General features: G+C 45.0%; 1 protein-coding gene across 1 annotated transcript in view; it reads left to right on the plus strand.

The window, feature by feature from the left end:
* LOC141147198 (sterol 26-hydroxylase, mitochondrial-like) overlaps nucleotides 1–19,050 on the plus strand; it is a 48,547-nt gene extending 29,497 nt beyond the window's left edge. The window contains exons 6-9 of the mRNA XM_073634353.1: nucleotides 7,373–7,539; nucleotides 11,294–11,372; nucleotides 13,113–13,313; nucleotides 15,882–19,050. Coding sequence (XP_073490454.1) covers nucleotides 7,373–7,539; nucleotides 11,294–11,372; nucleotides 13,113–13,313; nucleotides 15,882–16,013 — 579 coding nt within the window. The 3' untranslated portion in view covers nucleotides 16,014–19,050. The remainder of the gene's footprint in view (nucleotides 1–7,372; nucleotides 7,540–11,293; nucleotides 11,373–13,112; nucleotides 13,314–15,881) is intronic.
* Nucleotides 19,051–20,280: the final 1,230 nt, after the last annotated feature.

Raw genomic sequence — 20,280 nt, forward strand, 5'->3', positions numbered from 1 at the left:
CTCCTGTGCGGGAGGAGAGCGGGTGCCGTTTTGGTGGTGGGGGGGGCGGCTTTTTTGCCGCCCCCACACAAAGTGCCGCCCTAGGCCTGGGCCTTGTTGGCCTAGGCCAAAACACAGCACTGCTGGGCACTTAAAATCCCCTCCTGCCCAGACCAATTTTTAGCTTTTAGCGCTATCACACTTTGAATGACAATTACTCGGTCATGTAATACTGTACCCAAATGAATTTTTTGTCCTTTTCTTCATACAAATAAAGCTTTCTTTTGGTGGTATTTGATCACCTCCTGGGTTTTTTATTTTTTGCGCTATAAATGAAAAAAGACGGAATTTAAAAAAAAAAAACGCATTTTTCTTAGTTTATGTGATACATTTTTGCAAATTATTAATTTTTCTTCAGAAATTTTGGCCACAATTTATACTGCTACATATCTTTGGTAAAAATAACCCAAATTAGTGGATATTATGTGGTCTGTGTGAAAGTTAGAGAGTCTACAAGCTGTGGTGCAAATCATAAAAAAATGATCACACCTGATGTACTGACGGCCTATCTCATTTCTTGCGACCCGAACAAGCCAGGAAAGTACAAATACCCCCCAAATGACCCCTTTTTTTGAAAGTAGACATTCCAAGGTATTTAGTAAGATGCATGTTGAGTTTTTTTGGTGTTGTCATTTTTTTCCCACAATTCTTTTCAAAATGATTTTTTTTTCCACAAAATTGTCATTGTAATAGGTTATTTCTCTCACATGGCAGGTGTATACCACAAATGACGCCCCAAAATACATTCTGCTACTCATCCTGAGTATGGTGATACCACATGTGTGGGACTTTTTCACAGCCTGGCCACATACAGAGGCCCAACATTGAAATAGCACCTTCAGGCGTTCTAGGAGCATAAATTACACATCTCATTTCTCAACCACCTATTACACTTTTGAAGGCCCTGGAGCACCAGGACAATGCAAACTCCCACAAAGTGACCCTATTTTGGAAAGCTAACACCCCAACGTATAATCTATGAGGCATAATGAGTCTTTTGAACGGTTCATTTTTTTTCCATAAGTTTTTGAAAAATGTGGAAAAAAAATGAAAACGCATTTTTTTTACGCAAAGTTGTCCATTTATAAGATATTTCCAACATATAGCATGTACATAGCAAAAATGACACCCCAAAATACATTCTGCTACTCCTCCTGAGTATGGTGATACCACATGTGTGAGACTTTTATACAGCCTGGCCACATACAGAGGCCCAACATGCAAGGAACACCATCAGGTGTTCTAGGGACACATAGCATGCACATACCAAGAATTACACCCCAAAATACATTATGCTGAGCAAAGAGTAAACAAAAGATTACCTGTGTTTGTAGTAGCGCAGTTGTACACAGGAGGATAGCATTGGTCCAGGCAGCAGGCAGGGACTTGGACAGCAAAAGCAAACACAATTTTCCAGGCAACAGGCAGGAATACTGTCCATAGTCAGTACAGGCAGCAGGCAGGGATACTGTCCATATACAGTCCAGGGTCAGTGCAGGCAGAGATTGTCAGCAGTGCCAAAATATTGGTCCTGGTAGTAGGCAGGTCCACGTGGTGTGGTCAGTTCATGCGACAGGCAGAGCCATGATAGGTCATAGGTCCTACAGGCAGCAGGCAGAAGTAGGGCCTCGTTCAGGACAGGGGTAGAGGCTTCTCCCACCCAAATCTCTTTGAAGCCTCCGAGTCTCCAGACCCTAATCTAGGAACGAGAAAACAAATTAAATTGTTTTCTTCATCCAGAAAAACAATTCTGGAGCCCCTCACATATGTGAGACCCCTGTGTTCTTAACCCCACTAGTACACTGGCAGGGTACAAGATCAGTCCAAGAGGCAGGCAAGAGGCATGGTCAAACAGTCCAGGGTCAGTTCCAGATCGGGCAGAGGTATGTAACGAATCGGTAGGCAGAAGCGTGGTCAAATAACAGTCCAGGAACAGTTCCAGATCAGGCAGAGGTATAAACAGAATCGGTAGGCAGAAGCGTGGTCGAATAACAAGCCAGGGTCAGTTACAGAGCAAGCAGAGGCATAAGGGGTGTGAAGGCAGGAAGTGAGGGTTATGTTTACCATACTTCACTAATAATTTAGTGAAGTTTGGTAACTGCGGAAACAGTCAACTATGCAGAGGCCTGGTTGGGAAGGACATTGGGGACAGTGATCAGTGGTGTCTCTTCTCACTCCTCGTTTGGAGCACACCCGGCATTTTTTCTGACGTTTTTGGCCTGTTGGTCTGGGAAGGATTTTATCGGGAAAGTGGCCTTCAGAGAGTCTGCTAATCACATCGGATCTAATGTTTTCTGGTGGGCCGTTCGTGTGTATATAAGGGCAGTGCTGATTTCCTCCTGGTAGCTAAGGAAGGGTTTGGGTCTTTCAGTGGAGTTGCGATAGATTACATAGGTGTTGTATATGGCCAAATGAAACAAATAAATTGAAACTTTTTTTATACCACTGGTCTGTTCTTCTAGTGGAAAGGTAGGGTTCGAGCATCTGGTCGTTGAAGTCGACACCCCCCATGAACATGTTGTATTCGTGGATACATGCTTGCTTTTGGATTGGGCCATTCCTCCTGGTGATCTCAACGAATGTATTGTTGTGGATCGAAGAAAGCAAGTAGACATCCCTTCTGTCCCTCCACTTCACAGCCAGAATTTCCTCATTCCTTAAGCTCGCCGCCTCCCCTCTTCTTAACTGCTTGTTGACGAGGCTTTGAGGAAAGCCCTTCCGGTACCGCATGTTGGAGTGTTCTTTCTGTGAAGGTTGCGGAACAGGGGCAAACTAAAATAAAAATTGTCCACATACATATATTCTGGGCAATTAGGAGGATGTAGCTGGGTGTCCTTCCCTTCGTATACCATGAAGGCATAGGTATACCCTGTAGCTCGATCTCACAATTTGTACATCTTAACCCCATAAGGGGCCCTTTTGGTGGGAATAAATTGTTTTCAGCCCAGCCTGCCAGAAAATTTGATAAGGGACTCATCCACACATATGTGTTGGTCTGGGGTAAACAACTGGGGGAAGATTTCAGAAAAATAATTTATTAGCGGCCGAATTTCATAAAGCTTGTCAAAATTTGGGTGATTTCGGGGAGGGCATTGGGTATTATAGTTATAGTGTAGGAATCTCATAATCATGAGATATCTGGTCCTGGCCATTACTGAGAAAAAGATGGGGAGGGTAGACCAATATGAACCTAATTCATTTTTTCTGTTTAGTCCCATACAGAATGTGAGGCCCAAAAAAATTTTAAACTCCTCCACTGTTAGGGCTCTCCACTCCTAGGGATGGGCATTAGAAGATGTTGGGTTACTTGCTATAAATTGTTGTGCTGACAGGTTGTACTGGGCCACAATCGATGCAAGCATGTCCTCAGTAAAAATTAAATGGAAAAAGTCTATCTGGCTGGGCAGTGAAAGGGGGAGCGTTAGCTTCTCCTGAATTAGGAGGAAGCCACAAGGAGTTCTGAAGGGAATAGGGAAGGCTGGCATGGGACCTAACCCTTTTGGGACTGAGGTGACACCCCACTGGTACGTGGCCTTTGCCAAGGTACTGCAGTGCTGGTGGATGGCACTGCGGTGCTGGTGGATGGCACTGCCTCCTCACCTGTGCGCCTTCGTCTGGCGAGCGGACTCTCATCCTCCTCCTCTGAGGCTGTCAGTGTACCACTGGTTAGGACAGGCTCGTAGTCCACATCAGACTCAGAATCTGAATATGAGGAGGAATCCGAAGAGGAGAGCTCCCCATTGCTCTTGTCGCCCGCAAGAATATTGTGCGCCTCCTCAACTGAATATAATCTTCTAGCCATTGTTGGTGATGACAGAAGGCACTGATGACGCTGATGATAGATGGCACTCTTACGTGGCACTGATGACATGTGACACTGATGACACTGATACGTGGCACTGGTGACACTGATAACAGATGGCACGTGGCACTAAAAGGTGGCACTGATGACAGATGGCACTGACAGGTTGCACTGATGACAGGTGGCACTGGCAGGTGGCACTGGCAGATGGAACTGGCAGATGGCACTGGCAGGTGGGACTGCCAATGGTAGATGGGACTGCCACTGGCAGATGGCACTGGCAGATGGCCTGGCAGATGGCACTGGCAGATGGCACTGTGGGCACTGTGTATGTGTTTTTTATCACTCACAATCTCACAATCTGAAGCACAGGTCACTCTCCCTCCTCACACGTGGTCTCTGTGTGAGGAGGGAGAGCCGGCAATGAGAGATGATCTCATATGTTTACATTTGAGATCATCTCTCATTGGAAGCTCCGATCGCGCTGTAAACAGCCACTGTGGTTGGCCATTTACAGCGATCTGTGACTGGCTGTGTCCAAGGGACACGGCTAGCACAGAATTTCCCTGATGCGCGCCCGCGGGATTAACAGGAGGACGTCCAGGGATGCCCTCCTGGCAATTGGCGTCCATGCTAAAGCCGTTCTTTCAGCTATAGCGCGGGCGTGAAGTGGTTAAAGTGGATGTAAACCCGAAAATTTTTTTTTTTTTTTTTTTATGTCATAATGTCGAGTATAAGATTTCCCATCATTTGAGCCCAGTCTTGCCACAAAGAGTTAATCCATCTCTGAACAATCCTCTTTTGTTGTTGTGCACATGCGCAGGAGTATTGTGAGCGCGCTCTGCTACTTCAGAGAACATGCTTTGTCGCTCCTGTGTACTTTAGTCACTCCCTGTTTACTTAGAAGACATTGTCATATTTAGAGTGGATTGGGAGTCTCACCTGCAAAAGTTCAGGTGGTATTGGACTACCTGAAGAAAGCAGGGTTCACTGTAAACCCCAAGAAATCTGCTGTAGGAATGGAGGAACCAAAGCACCTTGGGTCAGTTGTGCGAAGGTCAACAAAATAGAGGCTATTCAATCCTGAACAGGTATAGGCATCCCTAGTTATCATTGGGTACGATCACTGATTTCCACCTACTTTTGGTGGCACTTTTGACTGTCCTGACTAAAGGCTGGAAATCAATCATAGTAGAATGAAACCCAGAGACTGAGAGGGCTTTTGTGGAGCTCAAGCCTGTACTGTGTCAACATCTGGCGCTGGTAGCTTGTAATTTTAATTGGATGCCCTTGGCTAGTTAGTGAGACTAAAGGACCACAGAACCTTTGGTACAAGTGTTGTTTTTTTTTTTTTTTTTTTATAGATATACACCCATATGGTCCAATACTTGCCTTTTTCCTCTTTCCAGCCATCTTCACTAAGCATCCCTGTCTGGAACAGCACAGCCTTTCCTCCAAAACTGTCAGGTCCTCTTCATCCTGCACATGTATGCCACAGTGCAATGCAGCTCTTCTCATAGAAATGATTTGGGCCATGGCACGCACACGCAGGATGAAGAGGACCCAGCGGGAAGGCTGTGAAGCTCTCAGAAGAAGCAGGGATGAAAGTAATTATTGTACCAGGTGGGCTGCACTTTTGAGGGTGGAGTTATGCCTTAACGGCCAATTTGTACCGTTTTAATTAAATTGCATTTTATAGTTGCTTCACACGTGGCTCACGAATGCAGTTTGACCATCATTGCATGCAACAGAAAAAAAAAAAACACTTTCTGTCTACATTCACTTGCTTCAGCTTTGACTGCACATCATTGTCCTACACTAGCCTCCTGATAGTGAAGATGGTGGACCATGTCTGCAAATGTGCATTGCCATGGCTGCTTGTAGTCTCCACAATGGTCAACAACACATCAGCAGAATTGGGAGACAGTTGTCTGCTCATAACAGGATGTGCCTGAATGTGGTCCTTAAAGTGATTGTAAACCTAATATTTTTTTTTTAAATAACAAACATGTTAGAGGTACCCAAGTATAACTTCCAGAGCCACTCTAAGCTAAGACAAAGATCTCCCAGCAGTTGCAGTGAAGGGATCTGGCTTCTATGCACCATTCAGGGGTGCAGGAGCATTAACAGAGAAAGGAAGGAACACCACTCACCGACCCAATGCATGTGGCCAATCCAAGGCAAAAAGAGGCCAGAAAATTCTGATATCACAGAAAGATTTAAAGTCAGACCATGAAGAAGGGACAGTGTCAAGATGCATAGCCCGGGGAAGACACAATAAATCTGGCAACTAAAGCAGAGTTAAGCATTCCATCTTGAGGACATCCTCCATGTCTGTGAATGCTCTGAAACTGAAGGTGAATCCACTGCTGTTTCTCCCTGCACCTCGACATCTAGTCTTAAGGACAGAAAAAGTAAACTTAAAGATAATATCTCAGAGGACAACGACTCCCCAAAGTCTAAAAAGGGTCATTACCTCCCCAAGAACAAGGGGCGGCACAAACGCTCGTCAAAAAGAAAAGAATAGGAAGAGGAAAGAAGTCTCCCAAATCCAACCTCCTTTTCCAATAATATTGTCTTGAATTTCTCCGACCACGTTTTATCTTCCGAATTAAAAAATAGATCTTTCCTAAGGACTTAGTTTTGCACCTTCACAAAATTTTGATTTATTTTCCACTTTAATGGATGTAAATAATTTTGCAAATAACACTTAAACACTTTTTTTAGATACAGAATGTTTGAAAGACCTTTCACAAGCAGTAGATTGCACTCAAATGGACCTCGATTTTCAAGACTTTTGTCTTATACATGACATGAGCTCTCTGGATATGGAGCTTTCCTTGACCTTTTTCTTCTCCCTATCTGCTGTTCTACATGATGTCCCTGTTTAGGACAACAGAGTTGTTTTATACAGTATATATTTTTTTATTATTGCTACTTATTTTTTATTTATATATATATATATATATATATATCGCATTTATTTTTATTGCTTATTTGTTTCACTTTCTTCACCTCATTTTTTTCACCACATGATCTATGTCCAAAATTCAATATGTTTTCTTCTCTCTTTTCTCCCCTTCCACATCACTTTTTCACAGTTTTCATCAATATGCATTACGCACGCAAGATTTAAAACAACTTTTGGAATTACATCAACATATTAAAGCGTAAATGAGATTGTAAATGAGATTGTAGTGATTGTGTTTAAATCTACATTACTATACCGTATTAATAGCTGGAATGTGGTAAGGACATAAGGAATCGCAATCACCACCTGACATGGAAGATTGGTCAGTGAACTTTGGTTGTCCTCGCTGTGTAATATTATTTATCTTTTGTCTTTTGTCTTACTACATGTTGTTATATACTGGAATATGCTGATTACACTTTCAGTCTGTTCTGTGGTAGACCGGTTCTATGGCTTTGTGACCTGTTACTCAATCGCCGCCTGACATGGCAGATTGGTCAGGGAACGTTGGTTGTCCTCGCTGTGTAATATCATTATAGTTTTGTCTTTTATGCCCTCAGACATCCAACACCCTCTCCTGGGCACTGTACCACCTCGCCAGGGACCCAGAGATCCAGGAATCCCTTTATCAGGAGGTGAACGATAACGTCCCAGATGATGGTATACCCACCGCTGAGGATATCGCCAAGATGCCATTGCTGAAATCTGTGATTAAAGAAACACTCAGGTACTTTTCATCCATATCTATTCTCTATTTGTTCTAGTATCAGGCCAAAAACCAACATTTAATTTATGGGTAGAGTCTACCTGGCTGGTTTGATACATCTCTCAGGTTTTTCCACCAGTAAGGCAGTCCCAGTTTGCCACCATTGCCTCCATCTGTGTGTAGAGGAAGAGTGAAGACTGTATGATTGGGGGGGGGGCAACTGGTGCAGAATAGGAGTGCTGGGGGTATCATGGCATGGAGTATGGGCAGCAGTGACGACCCGCACATTAGGGGCGCAGGGGCGCCGCCCCCCTAATCAATGCGCCCGCCCCCTAATCTCCATGCAAGGTGCCGAACACATGGATTCCAATGGGTTTTTTTTTTTTTTTTTTTTTTGAAGCACGTGATTAGAGCCAGAGATTCTAGTTGGCTTCAAAAAAGGTGGGCTCGGGGTACACCCGCTTGTGTGACATTAGCAAATTAAAATTTTGCTAATGTCTTCCTGATTCTCCTCCCAGCCAATCAGGACGCAGGTCCTGAGACCGGCCGGGAGGAGAAGCAATGGCCCCGGCTCAGCTCTTCCCTTCGCAACCTCCTCCCTGCACCTCCCCACATAAGGTAAGGCTATGGATCGCCGCCTTCCTGATCACTCGATCGAGTGCCAGGGGGGTTAGTGCAAGCGAGCACCGGGGGGGGGGGGGTAGTGTCAGCGGGGGGCCCCCTTTTTTTTTTTTTTTCCGCTACCCCCCCCCAAAAAAATTTGAGCACCAGCCACCACTGATGGGCAGGGGAGAAGTGCAGAGGTTATTACGGTAGGAAAAACGTGTAAGGGGCAGAGTGTCAGATAAGACAGTGGGCAGTGAGCAGGGTGTCACTGTCAGCAGGGGGGCAAAGATGGATGTCTGTGTGTTGAGAAGGGGTATTTGTGTCCATAGGAGTGGGGAGCGTGAGATGGCTGGGGGGGATATCCAGTAGCATCAGCTGCCCTAAGCAGAGATGTCCATTAGCATAAGGCAGCTAAGGGGTGACAGCCAATGAGAATGATTAACGCCTTAGATTCCACAGTGAGTATAACAAGCATGCTTTACTGCATATACACTGATTTTACTGTTGTGCGTTTAGTAACACTTTATGACTGGTACCGTGAAGGAAACAAAATTGTATAATGTATGGCCTGCCTTAGGCATTATCCTCAATGGGAAGGTGAAAGTGTTCTGTGAAGACTAAACTCTAACTTGGCTTTTATATTATTATGGAAAAGAATTTGGCAAAAGAGTCTTAGGCCCCTTTCACACTTGTACGACACGACAGCCGTACGACTGTGAATCCGACTTTGCCCTGCGACTTGAAGTCCGAAATGCATCCGACTTCAATGAACGTGGATCCGACTTTGATTCCCAACCAATACCAGGCACTGTCTGGTATGAATCTTTAGGGGGAACTCCACGCAAAATGTAAAAAAAAAGCTGGTATGCTCTCCAAGAGCATACCAGGCCCTTTGATCTGGTATGGATTTTAAGGGGGACCCCCATGCCGAAAAAACTGCGTGGGGGTCCCCCCAAAATCCATACCAGTCCCTTATCCGAGCACACAGCTTGGCAGGTCAGGAAAGGGGGTGGGGACGAGCGAGCTCCCCCCCTTCTAATCTGTACCAGGCCGCATGCCCTCATCATGGGGGGGGTGCTTTGGGGCAGGGGGCCCTGTGCCCCCCAGCCCAAAGCACCTTGTCCCCATGTTGATGAGGACAAGGGCCTCTTCCCGACAACCCTGGCCGTTGGTTGTCGGGGTCTGCGGGCAGGGAGCTTATCGGAATCTGAAAGACCCCTTTTAATAAGGCGCCCCCAGATCCTGGCCCCCCACCCTATGTGAATGGGTATCGGGTACATTGTACCCCTACCCATTCACCTAAAAAAAAAAAAAAAAGTGCCAAAAATAAAACACAGTACACAGGTTTTTAAAGTAATTTATTCAGCTCCAGCGTCACTTCCGATCTCCTCTCTCCTCTCCGGTTCCTCTCACTTTGTCCACTGTCTTCTGCCTCTGCCGGGTCTTCTCCTTTGTCTTCTCCCTCTTTTGCCAGGTCTTCTCCGCTCTCTTCTGTTGTTGACACAACGCTCTCTCCCGCTCTAATGCTGGGTGCGCGGTGTGCCACTACTTATATTGGCATGAACGGGGTCACCGTTTTCTATCAGAATACCGCTACCCATCAGATTGTGCAATGGAAGTGACGTTCTGACCAAAATAACTTACTGTGCATGCGTGATGCATTCCACACACTTTATCATCTGATGGGCAGCAATGTTCTGATCAAAGACCCATGCGGACATTTTGCTACACCCAGCTACGTCTCGAATTACAGAGTAATTTTAGCAATAAAGTGAGCGGATATAAGTAAATACAGTATATGGATAGCTATGATGGTGTTTTGATGTTACAGTTTGAAAGAGTAAAGGTTTATCACTGAGCTGTGCGGGGTGTACCAACATGGCCTCCGCCACTTTTCTACTGCTGGCGTAGTATTTCTTTCAAAATGTAACATCAAAACAGAATCGCAGATGTCAACATACCATATTTATTTATATATCCTCACTTTATTTTTAAATTACTCTGAAATTCAAGACGTAGCTGGGTGTAGAAAGATGTCCGCATGGGTCTTCTATCAGAATACCACTACCCATCAGATCATGAAGTGTTTGGAATGCATCACGCAATGGAACGCATGTTGCAGTAAGTATTTTTTGGTCGGAACGTCATTTCCGTTACACAATCTTATGGGTGTTCTATCAGATTACTGCTACCCATCAGATTGTGTAACGGAAGTGACGTTCCGACCAAAAAATACTTACTGCAACATGCGTTCCATGGCTTGATGCATTCCAAACACTTCATGATCTGATGGGTAGTGGTATTCTGATAGAAGACCCATGCGGACATCTTTCTACACCCAGCTACGTCTTGAATTTCAGAGTAATTTAAAAATAAAGTGAGGATATATAAATAAATATGGTATGTTGACATCTGTGATGTTGTTTTGATGTTACATTTTGAAAGAAATACTACGCCAGCAGTAGAAAAGTGGCGGAGGCCATGTTGGTACACCCTGCGCTGCTCAGTGATAAACCTTTACACTTTCAAAAATGTAACATCAAAACGCCATCATAGCTATCAATATACTGTATTTACTTATATCCGCTCACTTTATTGCTAAAATTACTCTTAAATTCAAGACGTAGCTGGGTGTAGCAAGATGTCCGCATGGGTCTTCTATCAGAACACCGCTGCCCATCAGATGATAAAATGTGTGGAATGCATCGCGCATGCACAGTAAGTTATTTTGGTCAGAACATCACTTCCATTGCATCTGATGGGTAGCAGTAATCTGATAGAACACCCATAAGAAAGAACAATCTTTCAGAAGAGAAAATAGCTCAAAAAAACATTAGTTTTTGCTCAGTTTGCGAAGAGCAAATGTACATGTAGATTTGCTGTATAAAATGGCTATGCGCTTTTTTTTTATTTTTTATTTTTTTATTTAAATAGACCATTATGTGTTTCGGAGTGCAAATTGCTCTCTTTAGGAGTAAAAACAATCATTAAATGCACATATCCTTCCCACATCTAATTACAGATAGTCTTGCACCTGATCATTACCCATGACATTACATTTACCATAGACCGGGGTCAAGCATGTTCAAAATATGGCAAGGGGGAAATGGGTTATTCAGGCTGATGTGTATTATGTTCACTAAATTCACCTTGTCTGTCTTTTCTTTAGGCTGTACCCAGTCGTACCGACTAATTCCAGAATGACTGTTAAGGACATAACCCTCGGGGGCTACTGGTTTCCCAAAGATGTAAGTGGATTGTAGATGAGTGAAGCAGCCCATAGATACAAGACAGGCAGGCACAATCTGATCACCATCTGGGCAGAGCATCCCCCAAGTGCTCCAAAAAACAGGAAAAGTTGACATCCTAGCAGCTTAAAGATAAACTATAAGGGGCGGTTTACACTGGGAATCGCAAAGGAACGCACTGTGCGCATTCCTGTGTGATTGAAGTGCAGTTCTGTGTGGTGCCCATTTATCCTATCCTCTGGTATCACACCTGAGGTCTCACACTAGCGCCTCTGGACCAAAAGCAGCCGAAAGAAAAAATTCCCTTGCAGCCAATCTCAGTTTTATAATCTGAGTTTGAAACCACTCAGGTTCACTGTGATTGGTGGACTGGCCACAATCCGTAGATTTAACCTTCCCTAACCGTATGCTCCATGCTGGAAAAAACGTTAATCTACTTCCCCTTTTTGACAGCTCGCAAGACTATGTATGGTTACTAGCTGTTAGACCCGGTCACTGACAGATCCCACCCCCACTAATGGTCAGCTATGACGAAGCGATCATATACAAGTTGGAGGCTTAAAGGAGAAGTAGGGCCAAAGCTTTTTCTGGCCCAACCTCTCCTGGGGATTGCTTCGTTCTGCACTCCTGTGATCCATATTTAGCCATCAGGGAGCCAAACTCCGCTGTCGGCAGACGTCACTTTGCCAGTGGCGGCCGCTCAGTAGGGGCGCAGGGGCATTGCCCCCCCCCCCCATTCCACTGAGCGCTGGAGGGGCAGAGCAGAGGGCTGTGAGTGACAGTTACCAGCTTTCTGCTTACCGAACAGCGAGAAGTGGCATGAGGCACAAGGTTTTTTTAGCTTTATGCATGAAGGTAAACAAAACCCTCTGTGTGCAGCAGCTCCCCCCGCAGTTAGCTGCTTGCTGAGGGGGCACCCGGCAGGAGGGAGGGGCCTGGAGCATCGGCGTGGGACCCGAGAATGGGAAGGATCCGGGCTGCTCTGTGCAAAACCATTGCATAGAGCAGGTATGACATGTTTGTTATTTTAGGAAAGAAAACCCGAGGCTTTAGTATTGCTTTAAGTGTAGAGGTGGCGGGGGACAGGTGCAGCATCAGATCCATGCTGTATTCATCTAGTTGAGTATTCTTGTTTGCTTTTTAATCCCAAACTTCACTTTTAATTTAAAAATAAAAAAGCCTGCAGATTCTACTGTAGCCTGAAGATGGCAGTGTGCATCGGTTTCGTACTGTAACTGTTAGATACAGTTAGTGTTAAAAAAAAAAGTATTGCAAAAAAATATGAAACGAGTGGTGTACTAGATTAAAAAAAAAAAAAAAAAAGTTTTGGTATGCAAATTATTCAGTTGTTGCCCAACACATACTGATGCAGCTAAATTTGGTCTGGGCAACTATAGTTCAATGACTGCTTGGCACAAAAGGGTTAAACCACACTGTATTAAAAAAAGAAATGTTCAATGTCCATTGTGTAATATACGTTTATGGAAAAAAAGTATCCTTTTCATGTAACGATGATAATTTTACATCCCTTCCATGCTGGGTCACATGACAAAAGCTGAGATATTTGCCCCACTGTTCTCTGTTATCACTCCTGCATTGCTCTGCAGAGGGTCCACGTTGGCCATAGAATGATCATATACCATTTATGAAGCAATTTGCAGAACAATGTTCTCAAGACATTTTGCAGACCTGTAAACTGCCCAAAACTGGTGATGAGGTTTTTCTTTTCTTTTCTCGCAGACGCTGTTTGCGTTAAATAACTACCAGATCTCTCGAGATGAGGACAACTTTCCAGACGCTAACAAATTCCTCCCAAGGCGCTGGCTGCGGGATAACAAGGTGAAGAATAATCCCTTCAGCTACATCCCATTTGGATACGGAGTCCGAGCTTGTGTTGGTCGCAGGATTGCGGAGCTGGAAATGCATCTCGCCTTATCACGGGTAAAATTCTCTCCAATGAGTATTTCAAAGGAGCAGAGACAGACAGGCGGAGCAGGGACAGACAGACAGGCGGAGCAGAGACAGACAGACAGGCGGAGCAGAGACAGACAGACAGGCGGAGCAGAGACAGACAGACAGGCGGAGCAGAGACAGACAGACAGGCGGAGCAGAGACAGACAGACAGGCGGAGCAGAGACAGACAGACAGGCGGAGCAGAGACAGACAGACAGGCGGAGCAGAGACAGACAGACAGGCGGAGCAGAGACAGACAGACAGGCGGAGCAGAGACAGACAGACAGGCGGAGCAGAGACAGACAGACAGGCGGAGCAGAGACAGACAGACAGGCGGAGCAGAGACAGACAGACAGGCGGAGCAGAGACAGACAGACAGGCGGAGCAGAGACAGACAGACAGGCGGAGCAGAGACAGACAGACAGGCGGAGCAGAGACAGACAGACAGGCGGAGCAGGGACAGACAGACAGGCGGAGCAGGGACAGACAGACAGGCGGAGCAGGGACAGACAGACAGGCGGAGCAGAGACAGACAGGCGGAGCAGATTCCTCCACCAGTGCAGAGCGTTTCATTAGAGGAATGTTAGAGGACGGAGGAGAGTTCTCCAGCAGTGCAAAATATTTAAGAGGAGAGACAGAGCGAGGAGCAAAGTCCTCCAACAATGCATACTATTTCAGGAGAGGAGAGTTAAGATACAGGAACATGCAGATTCTTTAGCAGTGCCAAGTGTTTCCAGAAAGGAGAGTTGGATAGAGGGAGCAGAAGTCGTCCAGCAGTGGAGAGTATTTCAGGAGAGGAGAGTTAGACCCCTTTCACACTGAGGCGCTTTTTAGGCGCTTTCAAGGTAAAAGAAGCGCCTGAAAAGCTCACGAAAACCTATTTACATTAAAATGAATGCTTTCACACTGGGGCAGTGCACTGGCAGGGCGGTGAAAAAATGCCCCTCTCCATTGAAATTAATGGAAAGCTCTTCAAAAGCGCCTGAAAAGCTCTTCAAAAGCGCTCAGTATTTTTCTGGCAGTTTAGAAGCGCCTCAGTGTGAAAGGGACCTTAAGAGCCCTTTCACACCGGGGCGGGGGCTGCGTCGGCAGTAAAACGCCGCTATTTTTAGCAGCGTTTTACCGTCGGTATGCGGCCGCTAGCGGGGCGGTTTTACCCCCCGCTAGCGGCCGAGAAAGGGTTAAATACCACTGCAAAGCGCCTCTGCAGAGGCGCTTTGTCGGCGGTATAGCCGCGCCGTCCCATTGATCTCAATGGGCAGGAGCGGTATACACACCGCTCCGAAGATGCTGCTGGCAGAAACTTTTTTTACCGTCCTGCCAGCGCATCGCTCCAGTGTGAAAGCCCTCGGGGCTTTCACACTGGAATGAAAGCAGCGGCACTTTCGGGTCGGTTTGCAGGCGCTATTATTAGCGCAATAGCACTTGCAAACCGCCCCAGTGTGAAAGGGCTCTAAGTAGAGGAAAGAGCAGAGTCCTTCAGCAGTATAGAGTACTTTGGGAAAGGAGGGTGAGAAAAAGGAAGAAGCAGAATCCACCAGCATTGCAGGGAATTTCAGAAGAGAAGAGTTAGGCCCCTTTCACACTGAGGCGCTTGTAAACTGCCAGTAAAACACTGAGCACTTTTGAAGAGCTTTTCAGGCGCTTTTGAAGCGCTTTTCATTCATTTCAATGGAGAGGGGCGTTTTTTCACCACCCTGCCAGCGCACTGCCCCAGTGTGAAAGCATTCATTGATTTTAATGAAAATACTGGCCTTTTACTTGCCTTTATCCAGCCCTTGGGGCACTATTCCTCCCTCTGATACAATGATGGTTCATAATTCCTGTCACTGATACCAATAACAGGGAACTATTCTTTTCACTGACACCAATGATTGGGCACTCTTCATCCCACTGACACCAATGATGGGGCATTATTCCTCCCACTGACACCAATGATGGGACACTGTTTTCCCCACTGACGCCAAGAATGGGGCACTCTTCCTGCCACTATTACCATTGATATGGGCACTCTCCCTCCCACTGACACCAAGAATGGGGCACTCTTCCACCCACTGACACCAATGATGATGGGGTACTCTTCCTCCCACTGATGCAAATGATGGGGGCAATCTTCCATCCACTGATACCAATGAAAGGCTCTATTTCTTTTACTAATATTGATTGATGACTAATATCGATATAAATAGTGGGACACTATTTCTTACCATGATATCAACAATGGGGCAATACCCCCCCCCCCCCCCAATAATACCAATGATAGGGCATTTTCTACTCCCACTGGCAACAGTCCGGCCCCCTTGAAGTCTGAAGGACAGTAAACTGGCCCTTTGTTTAGAAAGTTTGGAGACCCCCTGATTTAGAGGAAGGAGCAGGGTCCCCCAGCAGTGCATACTATGGCAGGATAGGAGAGTTCCTTGGAGGAAGGAGCAGGGTCCATCTGCAGCACACAGAAGTAATGCAAGGCACACGGTGCAGGAAGATTTTCTCACCTTTGAATGAGGTGGAATGAATGAAAGACTGTAACATACATTTGTTTCCTCCTTTGTTGCATAGATAATTAAGAAGTATGAGATCAGACCTGACCCCAAAGGTGTAGAGGTTTCTGCTATGGCCAGGGTTGTCCTGACCCCGAGCCGCCCGATTAACCTCCAGTTCCTGAACAGAGCTTCCTCCAAGTCACCCTGAACGTCCAGTCACAGAGGTGTGTCTAGCTGTCTGCGTTTTGGGAAAGTAGCGACACTTGGTCCAGCAACTGGCATCGTGCTTCAAATCTGAAGATGAAGGTACCAGAATCCTAGAATGAAGGCTGCGAACCTCCAACTGAAAACATGATTATTTTTGTAACTACATTTTTAGAGTTGCTCATACACTGCTGAGGCAGTAACCGTTTACTTTTTAATCGAAGATCCTTAAAATGGGCTTCTAGTATATCTGAAAATCTCAAAACTACTTGTGATCCTGCCATGTATTTACATGGGGGAGAGGGGTCTCCCAGCCTCCAAGTCTATGACCCAGAACTGAAGTTATAGATTCCTTCTGCGCGGCCACCTGCTGGTGAGAATGAGAATTGCAGCACAGGCAAAAAATTCAAACTTTTACCAGCTGGGGTCAAAACCTCTCTAATCCCCATTTAAAAAAAAAAAAGCAATGGTTCTAATAACAAAGAATACTAATTTATTTCTTAGAAAATGTATAAGCGATGCTCAGACTATGTATATATTCATCCAAATATATATTTTAAAGTTCTGTTCCTACCTGCCTAAAGCTGTGTAGCCAGACAGTGCCTGGGCTTCCAAGCCCTATAGCAGTGGTATGGTCTGCTATAGCTCTAGATACACACCGAACTACATATAAAATATCATCATACATGTCTGCCTGGAGGTGGCTACGTCTGATAGATCTGTTATAGCACCAAGAAGAATGTAACAATTAATATTTCCTTGATTAATGGAAACACTATGCATGTCCAATGGGATCTCAACACACTTTAACGGATCAAAAAATGCACTTGACCTTAATGCACTGCCAGGCATACACCTGCATTGCATTACAATGAAAAAAAAATAAGGGGGTTGTGTATTTTTTGATGTGTGGACTTGTGTTGAAGGCCCACAAGGAATGGTTGTGGTATATGCGAAAAAGAAAAGCACCCTTGTCTATTCAAAGTGATAGGGGTTGATTTACTAAAGGCAAATAGACTGTGCACTTTGCAAAGTGCAGTTGCTCCAGAGCTTAGTAAATGAGGTAAAGCTTCACTCTGCAAAGAATACCCAATCACAGGCAAGGAAAAAAAAAATGCATTTTTGCTTGCACATGATTGGATGATGGAAGTCAGCAGAGTGTCCATTTACTAAGCTCTGGAGCAACTTCTCTTACAGAGTACACAGTCTAATTGCCTTTAGTAAATCCACCCCTATAGTGTCAGCTTGTTGTATTTATGGCAGGATCAACAAGTATTTTTTTTTTTTGCACTTATTGATCAGATATAACAAAATGCTTCTAATAGCATATAGAAAAGGCCAAAATGGGAACAAATGAGAGAAGCTCATTGTTTGGGTTCACATACCCTTTAAGTTTGTTTCCCTGCAGTTGGTGAAACATTTTATAGCTAAGTGTTGAATACAGAATGCACTTTACAATCTATGCGTAGGTAAGCATTAATGGCTTTATTCAATAAAACAGTGCAAAGTGATCAGTGCAAATGACTTTTCCACAAGCCATTCAATGTTTACTAGTCTAATGAGTATTCTGATTGGCTGCTTTGAGCCATGGCATTCTGCATTGTTTTTTTTTTAATAAAGCTGAAAAAGTTCATAATTAAAGTGCTTTACATTATTCTGTTTTGCAACTGTTTTACCAAATAATTATTTTACATAAGATGCACTTTATAGAGCGGTAGCATGTTAAAGCTGAACTCTGGGCGCAGAAATGCTCAATAGCCACGTAGGAAATAAATTCACTCTGTATGCACCAAGTGTCTTTAGAATCCCAGATATTACCTTGTAAAAGTAGCAGTGACATCATTGCTGTGCTGGACATAGCCTGTGCAGAGAGCTTAGCTGTGGGCGTGGCCTAGCAGCCCCGCCCACTACAGGCTGCCTGCAGAAAACTACAGAAGTGGGCGGAGACCAGACCAGTCCCCCTGCACAAGGAGAGAGAGCAGCAGTGAGCGGTCTTTATTACAGGAAGCTCCTGCACAGAGGAAAAAAGTCTTATACTGGGCTACTGTACAGATATGGAAGAAATACACAAAGCGCACCAAGATTCATGGAGGAATTTACATGACTAATGTATTTAGACAATATTTGTTTATTCTGCAGTTCCGCATTTAAAGCCCAACAGCAACAAGCACATTTAAAAAAAAAAAATTTTTAATTCTTTTAAATGGGAAAAGGTTTGCATTTTTTGTTTTGTGACTGTGTCCCAACTGGGGAGTGTTCTCTTTTTATCTTGTCTGCTGACCACATAGGAAATTATCACAAATCTCCCCAATGAGGAAACAGACAACAGTAAAAACCTAAAACTTCTTACCTTTCCCCTTGAAATATATTTGAATTCTAATTGTTAATGAATCTAATTCTAATTGTTAAATCTAAGTCTTAATTCGCACATTGCAGATCACCTGCCTGTAAGTGATGGGTAGTTATGCAAATTGAAGGACAATTTTAATTTCAATAAAGATGTCTTTTAAAGACCCCCCCCCCCCCCCCATATTCCTCATATCCCCTATGGCAGCCCAGTTTGTAAAATACTTATCCTTCTGCCATCTTTATTGTGAGACCCTGCCCAGCACGGCAGAGCCTTTGCTCGGAAAACGTCCTCACCTGGTCCTCTTCCTATTGTGCACCCCCCCCCCCAACCATTACACCCCCTTACTGTGGCTTATACTCTGCGGGAAAACGGGAAGCCCCCATGAGTATTAAACCCCCCCCCACTGTGGTTTATACTCTGCTGGAAGGCAGTGGGCCACCATAAGTATGCTACTCCCCGCCGTGGTATATACTCTGCTGGAAGGCGGGAGGCCTCCATGAGTATGTCCACCCCCCCTGTGGTTTATACTCTGCTGGAAGGCAGGAGGCTCCCATGAGTATGCAAACCTCCCTCACCACTGTGGTTTTATATTCTGCTGGAAGGCGGGAGGCCCCCATGAATATTCAACCCCCCCTCCCCCCCACTGTGGTTTATACTCTTCTGGAAGGCAGGAGACCCCCATGAGTATGCAACCCCCCCCCCCCCCCCACTGTGGTTTATACTCTGCTGGAAGGCGGGAGGCCTCCATGAGTATGCAACCCCCCCCCCCCACTGTGGTTTATACTCTGCTGGAAGGCAGGAGACCCTCATGAGTATGCAACCCCCCCCCCCCCACTGTGGTTTATACTCTGCTGGAAGGCAGGAGACCCCCATGAGTATGCAACCCCCCACTGTGGTTTATTCTCTGCTGGAAGGCAGGAGGCCTCCATGACTCCTGTGACCTACAAGAGAAGTAGGGCCAAAACAGCTTTGTCCTCATTTCTCCTTTAACGGTCTAGATGTAGATTTCATGGAGAATCGAGAAAGATCACATCACGATTGGTGGAGTGTTCTTGGTATTCTTTCTAGTATGGAGACTGAAAAGACACCCCTTCACCTAATCAACAGCCCACCAACCTACAGGAAGGACAACACTGGAAGAGGGGCTTCGGGATACGGTCGGTGATGGCGTGAAAATGTGAACCCTACAGGGCACGCTACCCCTGTCAATAAATTGGAAAAACATTGAGGCCGGGTCCTGTGTGTCTTCTAGTTTCGATTCCGGTGCAAGTTCAGGCAAAAATTGGGACCTGATGAGCACCTGAATCGGTGAACAGGGACACACCGGGCCCAATGCTGTGAGCCGCGGCCACATTTGTGTGCACAGAGACTGCGGGATTGATTAATACCTACAAGACCAGAGGTTGAAGAGAAAAAAACCTCAAAGTGAGATTTTAAAGGCAATTTTAGAGAAAATAAGGAAAATTGTTTAAAAAATATATAAACTTATTAATACACAATAGATTAATCTATTGTGTATTAATGAATATATACATTTTTTTAACCAATTTTCCTTATTTTTTCTAAAATTGCCTTTAAAATCTCACTTTGAGGTTTTTTCTCTTCAACTTTTTCGGGGATCATGGCAATCTATTGGGTCTATCTATTTTCCAAGACCAGGGGTCAATGAAGCCTAGCAGCTTATGCCAAATTTTACAGCATCTCTAGTTGCTAAAAATAATTTTGTGAACAAACTACCCCAGCCTGCCTGTGATCACCACAATTTAGGCAATCCATAGACAAGGAAAGACATTTTGGACCATTCCCCCATAAATACAGACAGTGCTGACAGGGGAATCCCTCCCGCCGAAACATTGCACATAGGTGCGCATGCTCCTAGTTTAGGCCTGTCGTGTAGATTGCAGGCTGCCCCAAGAATTTT

Source organism: Aquarana catesbeiana, linkage group LG06 (genome assembly GCF_042186555.1).
Source record: "Aquarana catesbeiana isolate 2022-GZ linkage group LG06, ASM4218655v1, whole genome shotgun sequence".
Classification (NCBI taxonomy): Eukaryota; Metazoa; Chordata; class Amphibia; order Anura; family Ranidae; genus Aquarana; species Aquarana catesbeiana.